The 13,184-nt window shown below is 38.8% G+C and overlaps 1 protein-coding gene across 1 annotated transcript in view; it reads right to left on the bottom strand.

Annotated features, from left to right (window-relative positions):
• Positions 1-13,184, bottom strand: part of LOC104596250 (SNARE-interacting protein KEULE-like) — a 100,409-nt gene that overhangs the window by 7,400 nt on the left and 79,825 nt on the right. Inside the window, exons 14-15 of the mRNA XM_010257334.3 lie at positions 2,941-3,066; positions 2,744-2,839 (exon numbers count right to left, since the gene is read on the bottom strand). Of these exons, the coding sequence (XP_010255636.1) occupies positions 2,744-2,839; positions 2,941-3,066 (222 nt within the window). The remainder of the gene's footprint in view (positions 1-2,743; positions 2,840-2,940; positions 3,067-13,184) is intronic.

Here is a 13,184-nt window from a genome sequence, read left to right as displayed (position 1 = left end):
TTATTATTTGTTCTGTTATTAGTTGTCTTTTCTTAATGTGCTTTAAGTATATGAGCCTCCTATTCTTACTTATTTATGTTTCATGAGTCGTATGCCCTATTAAGGGCATCTATGCAATTCCACCATTTGTTAATAACAGAATTAATAAAAGTGACTAAGGGAGGCTGGAGTGATACGATAACTCCTCTCCTCCATCCTTTCTCCATCTTTCTTCTCTTCTTATTGCTGTATTCTTCCTTCTTCCTTTTCTTATCAATTTCTTGTGAGAAATCAACTCTTTTATTGCTGTTTTCTTTTCAATCTAATCACTTAAATCAATGTGAAATATAATTTCGATTTTACAAATTTTTGATAGGTAATGGAAACTTTCAATAAGGAAAAACATATACAAGAAAACGAAAATAATTGTTGTAACTATAAATGTATTTTTTTTTTTTTACTTCAAACTTTTAAAAAGCAATGACTACAAGAAATGTTCTTGTAAATTTGTTCTTTGCAGGGTACACACTCTATTTTGAGGGACTGATGACTAAAATATGGTTGAAAACAACATTGAATTGAGATGCATCTCAACTCAACTCAACTCAACTAAGCCTTGTCCCAACTATATAAGGTCAACTACATGAATCCTGCTCTGCCATTCCGCTCTGTTCAGCATCATATCCATTGTTAGATTATGGGCTCTTAAATCATTTCTCATTACTTCATCTGATGTCCTTTTTGGTCTACCCCCAGCTCTTCTAGACCCTCATTTTATTACCAAGCAGTAAAAGAGTACATGCATTTGCATGTAACAATTAAAAATAATAATAATAATAATAATAATAATAATAATAATAATAATAATAAAATTTCAAGGCTAGAAAAATATGGCCTTTTGAAGGATGCATTTAAAATTAAAACCAATTTGTTTTTTCTTGTGGTAGCTTCTTGTAAGTTCTAACCAAAATTATTAATATGGCAGAAAAAGATAATTTTCCGTTCAGCATTATTTATTTATAGAATTTAGCAAATTTAAATATTCATGTGGACATGATAAAGATATGGATACAAACATTATTCGTTCCAAATTTGAATTTGAATTTGATCAAATTAAGGGTAAAACAAACTTGATTCATTCATAATTGGATTGAGTATGGATCCACTTATCTGATTCAGTGCAATCTGATTTGGTTTGACTTATATATATGTATAATACATTACTTTTCAGGAAAAAATTATTAATGGTAGTCAATATCCAACATGTGCAAATATTTTAATTAAATTTATAACAAGTGGAAATATTTTTATAGAATAACTTGTTAAAACATACCACTTTACATATCTTAATTTGTTAATGCCATAGATTACATCTAGAAGTATTCATGCAGTATCTTGTATTGTCTCTGATAAGTATCAGACATGATTCTGGTAATGCTAGGCTTGCAGCCTATTTAATAAGTAACTTGTTACAAAAATATGTTTAAAAGAACAGAAATTTTAATTATCAGTAAGAACCCTCCATATATTCATTACTTAGTAATTTTAGAAAATAGCTTCTCTATCTTTTCTTGATTCCATTATCGTTTACCAAGGCTATATGATCTTCTTCATCGATGCATCTAACATGGTATAAATCTCCACATTTTCTCTCTCATAGTTGCAATTTTATAAATTCCATTCTCTCTCTCTCTCTATTAAGTAACTAGTTTATGATGGAGTACATCACATGCCTTAAATTTATCTTTACTCTCCTTTTAACTTACTTTTCTGTTTTTTTTTTTTAATATTTTTAAGTTTTCTGTTTTGCTTTACTTATGTTTAAACCTTATTATTCCACCACCAAGTTTCTTTAGAGCCTTGACATTTTCCTCTAGATTCTCTTAAAACCGTTTTGGTACTTTTTTTCATACAGTTGGTCATTTCAAGACACACATCATTAGTCCTTTCATCTAAATTCCATCTTCTACTATTAGGTCGTTTTTTAAGTTTTACTAGTTTCCTCCTTTCAGATTTACCTCTAGATTCTCTTAAAACCGTTTTGGTACTTTTCTTCATACAGTTGGTCATTTCAAGACACACATCATTAGTCCTTTCATCTAAATTCCATCTTCTACTATTAGGTCGTTTTTTAAGTTTTACTAGTTTCCTCCTTTCAGATTTACCTCTAATTCATGATAGAGCCAACAACGAGATCTGGATGATCAAAGACAAAATTCAATGGCCTTTAGAGGCCAAGGACTTAGTCAATCCCATTAAATGTGTGGAAAGTGTATTGGCAAGGATATAGACAATTGCCAACATGATCAAATATCACAGGGATTTGGCAAAGGCTCAAATTATCTCACATGCTAAGCTGTGTAAATGACAAGGTCGATTTCAATCCAAGAAGCAGTTCGGAAAACACACAAAATCCTCTTATCTTACCCTGTACATACTTCTTTTGCTTATCTTTTATATTCTGAAATCCTAGATACAAGTTGAAATTTACTTTTCATACAATATAATACCATTTTAGCACCAGTCTTTTCTAGAGAGGCCATTGATTGGTGATGGTAAAATCCAGGTTGACAAACGTAATGATAAAAATTCAAGTCTGAGCAGCAGCTATTTTGCACTATAGATGCTAAAGGTTAGGACCATGCCAAGTCTACCCCTCCCAAGATCCTAGATATCTGGGACTAGCACTTGGCAATGGCCTTTTGCACCCAAAAAGGATTCAGAAATTGCAGACCAATTGGGAAATAATAGCAAAGGGACTTGCCTGCATCAATTTTACACCTTTGTCAGCTTCAAATTTCTCTGGATAAACAATTGAATATATCATTAATAACCGCAACTTATTTTCTGGGGTAGCATCCTGCATTGCCAATACATTCAAGTTATCAACCATCCCTGAACAATGTATGGTTAGTAGTAATTAGTAAAGTGCATCAATTTTCATTAAACTCGATATATCACCTGATTTGTCCTCAGAAAATTGATCACTTCCTTTGCTCCTGCATCTCCAAAGACTAGGTCCTGCTCCAATTGTCCAAGGTCTCGAAGCCCCAGTTCCCTGATGAGTCTGTTTATTTTCCCAGCAATCTGCATCAGAAAAGCATGATTTGTATGATAGCATGATTGTTGCAACCTTGCATCATTTAGTCATTCTTTAGGTTATTTCTTTACTTTTTCTTCTTTTGGCTTTCTAATTAATATATTTATTTAAATTTAATCAACAAATTCAATTTAAACAACAAATTCAATTTAAACACCTCTATCCTGTGCTTTGTATAGCTATCATATGAATTTATTTTGACCAGAATTGTAGTTTTTGCATAATAACAGAGATTAGGGCCACTAGTGTATAATTAGCCCCCCTCTCTTTGTTATGGATTTAGAAATGGAACTTACCATAACCATAATATTGATAGTGCAACACAACTGATGGTATATAGGTGAACCAACTTTATCAAGTACCAACAGAATCCTTCAGGTGTCTAAAATAAACATGCATCTAACCCTACCTAGAACTAGATAAGGTAATCATGCAGCTTTTGATAATTTCATTTGTATTAAGACTTCCAATAACTGATTTTAAGCCACCTAGAAAGAGACCAAAACCTGGCAGAATAATGCATAGTATATCATAATGAATAAAATTGTGGTATTCCCTTTCCCTCTATGCCTTGCATTTTTTCAATCATGTGCTTGTTTTCTGTGTATACATATGCACATACAAATTTAGATGTATGTTCATGTGTGTGTGTGTATACTAGCAAAGAATTTTTTTTTTTTTTTTGGGTTAAATACTTAAACTCCACCTGTGGATTCAGACAAATACTCAGACCACCCTTAGTTTCAGAAATGACCTTAAAGTATCCTAGTGGTTTCTTAAAAATACTTATCAAAACATCAGGCCATTAAAATAGATGGTAAGACTCTTTCTCCTTTTATTATTCTTCAAATTTTCAAAACATGAGAAATCACTGTCCCTGACTCCAGTCATGAGATGGGTCTATCAACCTTACCAATTGAACTAACCCACCAAATTATAACCAATATAAAGAACTGACCCCATCAAGCACAGATAGATAGATTACGGAAGGTGGGCCCATTTTCCACTTACATTTTCATTCTGCAAACCAATGGAAATAAATTCATTTTCATTCTGTCAGTATCCTCTTTTGATATTTTTTGTTAGTGTGCCAGAGCATTATTATAATTCCTCTTTCTTATTTCGCTATCGTGTTATAAATAAATATAAGGGTGCCACCCACCTATTCACCAACACCCTGAGACATAGCTCTATACTCGGTTTCTGCAATTGACTTTGCCACTACGGACTGTTTCTTACTTCTCCAAGTGACAAGATTTCCTCCTACAAAGGTACAATAACCAGTATAGATCTCCTATCATCAATAGAGCCATCCCAATCAGAATATGTGTATCCTTCCACCCTCATATGACCGTGTCTAGTGAAGAGGAGACCCCTACCTGGGTGTCTTTTTAGATAGGCTAGAACTCTCTCAGCAGCCTTGAAATGAGTAGGTTTAGGTGAGTGCATATACTGACTCAGAACACTTACAACAAAGGTAAAATCTGGTCTTGTTATGGAAAGATATAACAGCCTTCAAATGAGTCTTTGATATTGATGAACATCTGAAACTATCTCCTCCTCACAACTTCCAAGTTTATGACTTGGATCCATTAGAGAGTCAGCTTGTTTACATCCTAGCTTACCTGTGTCCTTCAACAAATCAAGAATATACATCCGTTGGGAGATAAAGATGACTTCGGATCACCTGCCCACGTCTACTCACAACACACTACCCTTGTGAATTGGGAACATCTCCCCCTGCATAATACCATGCAGGAGGATGAGATGTTCTCCATGTGTGGCTACGATGTTATGTGGGTAGACGTGGGCAGAGTTTGTGTGGGCAGGAGATCCGAACACGATAAAGATACCCTTGTCAGATCAAGCAACTCCAATGCCAAGAAAATATTTCAAAGAATAGAGATCTTTAACTTCAAACTGTGAAACTAAGAATTTCTTCAGTTCTTGAATCTCTTCCTCTCAGTTTCCTGTGATTACAATATTATCCACATACACAATCAGAATTGCAACCAATTCACCTTTTCTTTTCACAAACAACATATGATCAGCCTGGCACTACTCAAAACCAATCTGATGGACAACACAATTAAACCTCTCAAACCAAGCCCGAGGGGATTGTTTCAATCCATATAAGGACTTTTTCAACCGACAAGCTTTGTCCTCGCTACCTTGCACTTGAAACCCGGGAGGCTGAACCATATACACTTGCTTATTGTTGAACAAGAGAAAGGGAGAGAGGAGAGGCAAGAGGACTGAGAGCCCAAAAAGAATACTGCAGGCGTGCAGTATGTTATTATTTATACTAGGATGGCCGTACAACTTAAAGAATGAAGAGATTACAAAAGTACCCTTGCGGTACCAAACATATATACAACAACATTTGTCAACACTCCCCCTCAAGTTGGAGCATAGATATCAATCATGCCCAACTTGTCACAAAGATCATGATGTCTTGAGTGGTGTAGTCCTTTTGTAAAGATGTCTGCAAATTGGTTCTCAGAGCTGACATAGGGAGTACACACTTTGCCTGTGATGACTTTCTCTCTGATAAAATGCTTGTCAACTTCGATGTGTTTTGTTCTATCATGTAGCACTAGGTTAGCAGCAATTTTTATGGTTGCTTTGTTATCACAGAATAGAGTCATAGGCTTGTCCACTGAGAAACCCAACTCACCCAACAGATTCTTTATCCACATACTTTTAGCTACTCCGTGAGCCATTGCACGATATTCAGCTTCAGCACTAGATCTAGCCACCACATTTTGCTTCTTACTTCTCCAGGTAACAAGGTTCCCTCCTATAAAGGTGCAGTAGCCACTAGTAGACTTTCTGTCATTTTGAGATCCAACCCAATCTGCATCTGTATACACTTCAACTTTCAAATGCCCGTCCGTGTCTTTGAAATAACAAGCCAGCACCAAGAAACCTTTTTAGATATCGGAGGATTCTTTCTGCTGCTTCAAAATGAGTGGACCTAGGTGCATGTATGAACTGGCTAAGGACACCAACAACATAAGCAATGTCTGGGCGGGTCATAGAAAGATATAACAATCTCCCTACAAGTCTCTGAAACTGTTTCACATCCTTGAGAGGTTCACGTTGGCTGTCACCTAATTTATGGTTGGGATCAATGGGAGAGTCAACTGGCTTCACTCCCATCTTTCCAGTGTCCTGAAGTAAATCTAGGACATATTTCCTTTGGGAAATGAAGATACCCCTTTTTGAGCGGGCAACTTCAATTCCAAGGAAGTATCTGGGAGGCCCTAGATCCTTCACTTCAAACTGAGTGGCAAGGAAACTGTTCAACCTCTGGATTTCATCCTTCCAGTCACCAGTAACAATTATATCATCAACATATACTATTAAAGCAACCATTTTACCTTCTCCTCTTTTCACAAACAGTGTGTGATCTGATTGACATTGCTTGTATCCTTTCTGCTGAACCGCAACATGAAATCTGCTGAACCAAGCTCTTGGTGATTGTTTCAGCCCGTATAAAGACTTCTTCAACTTGCACACCTTCTGTTCATTGCCTTGAGCCTGGAAACCAGGAGGTTGTATCATGTAAACTTCCTCTTCAAGATCACCATTCAAGAATGCATTCTTGATATCAAGCTGATGTAGATCCCAATCTAGATTAGCAGCAAGAGAGAATAGAACTCTAATGGAGTTCATCTTGGCAACAGGAGCAAAAGTTTATGCATAATCAACTCCGTACACTTGAGTAAACCCCTTTGCCACTAAGTGAGCTTTATACCTCTCCACCATTCCATCAGCCCTATGTTTGACAGTGAACACCCATTTACATCCAACTGGATCTTTTCCCTTGGGAAGATCTACAAGTTTCCATGTGCCATTTTTATGAAGGGCATTAATTTCTTCCTTCATGGCATCTGTAAATTCAGGTATTGAAAGAGCTTCTACCACATTCTTGGGGATAGGGACACTGTCAATAGAGGTAAGAAAAGCACGAAAAGAGGGTGAAATGTTCTCATAGGAAACAAAGTTGGAAATGGGGTGTTTAGTGGTGCACAATCTAACACCTTTCCTATGAGCAATAGGGAGGTCAAGGTCATTAGCAGCAGAGGTATCAATTTCAATAGAATTAGGAACATCATTGCGAGCCAAGTTACCCGAGTGGATATGATCCTCCCCCGAGGAGTTTGATGGCACTGGAGGTACAACTTCTAGATTCCCCACAGCTCTTGAATTTGGTTGGCCTTTGCGATGACGAAAGAAGACACGAAAGGGCGGAGGATCAGAAAGAGGAGGGAGCTGAACCAGTTTCTCCTCATGCCTACACTCCCCCTGAGGAGAAACAGGAAAGAAAGGCTCATCCTCAAAGAAAGAAACATCTATGGAGACAGAATTTTTGAGAAACAGGATCAAAACAACAGTATCCCTTTTGAGTGAAGGAGTACCCAAGGAATATGCAAGGAATAGCACGAGAATCCAATTTCCCACGAGTGGGAGACAGATTTTGGACAAAGCACCGACAACCAAATACACGAGGAGGAATGGGAAGAAGGGCCTTAGGAAAGAGAAGCTGATGTGGGGCTTTGTACTCTAACCAACGAGAGGGCATACGGTTAATGAGGTAGGTAGAACAAAGAACAGCCTCAAACCAAAAACGTTTGGGGACATTCATATGGAGTAGTAAACCCCGAGCCACTTCAAGGAGATGTTGGTTCTTTCGTTCAGCCACACCATTTTGTTGTGGTGTTCGGGCACAAGAGCTACGGTGAAGTGAACCACGCGAAGCAAAGAACTCCGTGAGATCACTATGAAAAAACTCTTTCGCATTGTCTGACTGAAAAATTTGGATTTCAGTCTGAAATTGAGTGAAGACCATCCGCTGAAGATCTTGGATAATTTTTGGTACTTCCTCCCTGGTTCGCATAGGATATACCCAAGTATATCTAGAATAATCATCAATGAGGGTAATAAAATACTTGTAACCACTCTTAGATGGTAAAATAACAGGGCCCCATACATCAGAATGAACAATGTGAAAAGGAAATTCAGATTTACTATTTTTTTGAAGAAAATGAGTTCAACAATGTTTACTTAACTGACACGTTTGACAAGAGAAATCTGAAACGAACATTGACTTAAACAGTTCTGAAAACACAACTTTTAGAGACTCAAAAGACAAATGACCAAGGCGACAATGCCATAAATAAACTTGACTCTTACAGGACTGACTCATAGACTCTGTAACATGAAGACCAGCCTTATTCTCCAGCACGTAAAGTCCATCAACTATACGTCCCCTACCAATCGTCCTCCCCGAGGCCAGATCCTGAATCACACAATGAGAAGAGAAAAAGGTCACTGAGCAATTTAAGCAATTAGTAACACTACTAACAGAGAACAAATTAATGGGAAATTTTGGAACATGTAGGACATCAGAGAGGGTAAGGCCAAGGGGAAGAGAGATGGTTCCTTGACCAGCTATGGAAGTGTATGATCCATCAGCTAGTCTCACCTTGTTTCTTCCAGAAAGAAGGTGATAGGTTTGAAAGTAAGAGGACGTACTAGTCATGTGTTTTGACGCTCCAGAATCAATGATCCATGGAGAGTCAAGGGTGTGAGAAGCAACATGGAAAGTTGTGGCAGAGTTACCTAACGTAGATGCAAATGAGGTTGAGGGAGGAGCATCCATCTGACGAATTGCTCTACCATAGAGCTCTAAATGGTCACTGAAGGAATTCATAATATCCTCCCTTGGGTCAGGTCCAGAGAGATGTGTCTGAGTCACAGTATGGATGGAGGGATGATTCTCCCGAGTAGCCATGTTGGCCATAGTGTATTTCTTTGTACCTTGCTGTCTTGACCTTTTATTCACATCTGAAACTTGCTTCTTATTCAGATCTTGAGCCCATTTTGGTTTCCCATGAAGATCCCAGCATATATCTCTGGTGTGTCGGGGTTTCTGGCAATGAGTACACCACAATTTGTCTTTATCCTCTGTTTTTTTCTGGAGATCTCCTTTCCTGGAAGAATTTCCCACACTGGTAGAGACACACCCTTTTGCTGCCAACACAACTGCATCTCCACCAGGGCTGTTCATCAAATTCCTTCTGCTCTCTTCAAATCGTGCAAGAGCATAAACTTCCTGAACTGATGGAAGAACCTTAGAACTGAGAATCTGGACTCTGATAGATTCATACATAGGGTTCAAACCATGTAAGAAGGCAAACACTCTCTGTTGGGAGACAAGTTTCTTGTACAGTTTTGCATCCTTGTCACACTTCCAGTCCACATTCTGGTAATGGTCCAACTCCTTCCAGACAGAAGTCAAGTCAGAGTAATATACCGATAAACACCTCTCCCCCTGTTTACAAGTAGACGATTCTGCCTGTAGTTGATAGATCTTGGCATAGTGTCACAGTTCTGAATATGTAGATTTTGCTTGTTCCCAGATCTCATATGTTGTTTCAGCCCACATGAAATTCTTCCTTATTTGAGGTTGCATGGAGACTAAGAGCCAAGACATAACCATGCTGTTCTCCTGATTCCATCTATCATATTCAGCACTCCCAGAGTGTGGTTCTTTAATTCTCCCATTAATATAGCCTATCTTCCCCCTTGCAGTGATGTACAACTTGATCCCTCTTGACCACTCAAGGTAATTTAAACCATTAAGAGGGACAACAGCTATGGGAAAGGATAGGTCACCACCCCCACTCATTCCATTCAACATTGAGGAAACTCCAGATGTGGTAGAATCTTCACCACTCATGATTTCAGATTTAAAAACAACACCCAAAGGAGGAGCAAAAAAAAAAGACTGCTGTTGCAGCACACAAACAGGTCCTTATGACCTACGGTTTCACAGGGATCCAAAAACAAACACTGCTGTTGCAGCACATAAACAGGTCCTTATGACCTACGGTTTTACAGGGATCCAAAAACAAAACACTGCTGTTGCAACACATAAACAGCTCCTTATGACCTACGGTTTTACAGGGATCATACCACCCCACAACAGAATGAAAGGAGAAAGGTGAAGTTCACCACACACCTAATCAGCAGACCTGGTACAGGTCCAACTTCAGGGCAGCCGAACAGTCAATGAGAGCAAAGTAAAAAAGGTTACTTCAGTCCATCAACAGGGGAGCCGAACAGTCAATGAGAACAAAGTAACAAAAAAAAAAGGTACTTCAGTCGAATACCAGGGGATGAAAACAAAACTTCTCCATGAAAGTTTCAGTCGAACATCAGATGGAAATTTCTCCATAAAACAGAACCTTCTCCACACTGGAAGATGAGAAGTTTGGAAAGATGATCAGCCAGCTTGAAGGTGTAACTTCATCATCCAACCCTCCTGGAAGTTCAGCCACCATCGCATTTGCTCATTCAGGTATAAGAGCTTCTGCTAACCATGCATCCACCTTAGGTAATCCCAAGACCCCTTGGATCATAGACTCAGGTGCTTCTAATCACATGACCAACCTTTCCACTTTGTTTGCTTCATATGATTTGCTTCTTGGTCGTGACAAAATCACCTTAGCTGATGGTTGTCTTGCCCTTATTTCTGGCAAGGGAACTGTCAAGCCTACAAACACTTTACTCTTATCTTCCACTCTTCATGTACCTAAATTGAATACAAATTTATTATCTGTAAGTAGCTTGACCAAGTCGTTGAATTGTTGTGTAACCTTTTTTCCTTCTCACTGTGTGTTTCAGGATCTGGAATCTCGGAAGGTGATTGGGAGTGGCCATGAAGCGAACGGAATATACTTGCTCGACACTCTTGGCCAATGTCTTGATTATCCCAAGAACGCTGCCTTTGGTTCTACTTCTTCGGAGTCTGTCAGTCGAATTTTGTTGAGTCATTGTCGTTTTGGTCATTTACCTTTTTTTGCTTTGAGTCATTTACTTCCCGAATTGTTTAAGGGAGTCAGTGTGTCCAGTCTCAAGTGTGAGTCATGTCAGTTGTCAAAGCATTGTAGAAACAATTATCCTGTGAGAAATAAAATATCTTCTTTTCCTTTTCATATTGTGCACTCTGATGTGTGGGGGTCTTACCACTTATCTTCTATGGGGGGCTACAGATATTTCATCCTGTTTATTGATGACTTTTCTAGATTCACTTGGATATACCTAATGAAATCCCGTGATGAAGTTCCAAGACTTGTGAGGCAATTTCATGAGCTTATTTTAACCCAATTTGATACCAGAATTAAAGTTTTCAGATCTAACAATGCAAAAGAGTACTTTGAAAAGAGTTTATCCTTGTATCTCTCTGACATGGGAGTTATTCACCAAAGCTCGTGTTAGAACCCATGAACAAAATGGAGTTGCTGAAAGGAAAAATAGACATATTGTTGAAGTTGCAAGAAGCCTTTTGTTTGCCACACATGTTCCTACAAGATTTTGGGGTGATGCTGTTCTTACTGCTACTTATCTTATAAACCATATGTCATCCAGGGTTTTAGGGTTTAAATCCCCCTTCAGTCTTCTTCATCCAGACAGGGATCTTTTTCCGATTCCTCTTCGTGTGTTTGGTTGTACTTGCTATGTTCACATTCCAAGTGCCCAAAGACATAAGTTTGAACCAAAAGCCCACAAGTGCATTTTCCTTGGTTATTCCCCCACACAAAAGGGTTATTGTTGTTTTGATCCTAAGACTGGCACTCGGCATGTCTCTATGGATGTTACCTTTGATGAGCTTTCACCTTTTTATGGTTCCCCTCAGGAAGGACATTGTCAATAGGGGGAGAGTTTGTCACAAGTATTTGCTCTTCCTCTTCCTGTCCCAGTTGAGTCTCTTGACAAGCCTATATCCTCACCAAATGAACCAAAGGAGGATCAGCCACTTCATTCATCCTGTCCTGGTGCTCCTATTTCTTTACCTCCTCGTCCTACCCATAATCCAAAAGTGTACCAAAGGCAAAGATCCAGAAATGAGCAAGTTGTTTCCCTTACAACAGATGAGGCTCATACACTCCCAATCACAGATGAGATAACAGGTTTTGCTCCAGCCCCCTTGGAACCATCATTCCCAGATCTTGATGTCCCCATTGCTGTTAGGAAAGGAAAGAGGAAGTGCACTGCACACTGCATTTCCAAACACCTTTCTTATGATCTACTTTCTCCTTCATACTTTGCTTACCTCTCTTCAGTTGCTTCTAACCCTATTCCTAGGTCTGTATCAGAAGCTCTTGGGATTCCAGAATGGAGAGATGCCATGAAGTCTGAAATGGATGTTCTACACAAAAATGATACATGGGAAGTGGTGGATTTGCCTGAAGGGAAGGATCCAGTTGGTTGCAAGTGGGTCTTTACCATTAAATACCGAATTGATGGGACTATTGAGAGGTACAAGGCCCGACTGGTTGCAAAAGGTTACACACAGACATATGGGATTGACTACCTGGAGACCTTTGCCCCAGTTGCCAAGATGACATCTGTGAGGGTTCTCCTATCTCTGGCAGGTTACTTTGATTGGCCTCTTTATCAGTTAGATGTAAAGAATGCATTTCTGAATGGTGATTTACATGAGGAAGTCTATATGTCTCTCCCTCCAGGAATGTATGGGAAAGATATGCAAGGAAAGATATGAGAGTTGAAGAAATAACTTTATGGACTCAAACAGTCTCCTAGAGCCTGGTTTGAGAAGTTTAGAGCTGCACTTGTTAGATTTGGCTGTGTCCAGACAGTCAGATCATACTCTCTTTGTGAAGAAAAGTGGATCTCTAGCAGTGTATCTCATTGTGTATGTTGATGACATTATAGTAACTGGTGATGATGCCTCAGGCATTCGGGCCCTTAAGTCTTTTCTTCGCACAAAATTTGAGATTAAGGATCTAGGAGAGTTGAAATACTTCCTTGGCATAGAAGTTGCTAGATCTAAGGATGGGATTCTTATCTCCCAGAGGAAATATGACCTTGATTTGCTGTCTGAAACTGGAAAGATGGGTGCTAGACCAGCTGCAACTCCCATTGATATGAGTCACAAACTTTCAGCTTCGGATGGAACATTGTTGGAAGACAAAGGGGTCTTTCAGAGACTTCTTGGGAAACTCCTGTACTTGTGCATGACTCGGCCAAATATTGCATAGGCTGTCAGTTGTATTAGCCAGCTCATGCATGC

This window comes from Nelumbo nucifera, chromosome 1 (genome assembly GCF_055504915.1).
Source record: "Nelumbo nucifera cultivar China Antique chromosome 1, China Antique-T2T, whole genome shotgun sequence".
Taxonomy (NCBI): domain Eukaryota; kingdom Viridiplantae; phylum Streptophyta; class Magnoliopsida; order Proteales; family Nelumbonaceae; genus Nelumbo; species Nelumbo nucifera.
Note: the sequence above shows the minus strand (reverse complement) of the source record. Positions and strands in the feature narration are given on the sequence as shown.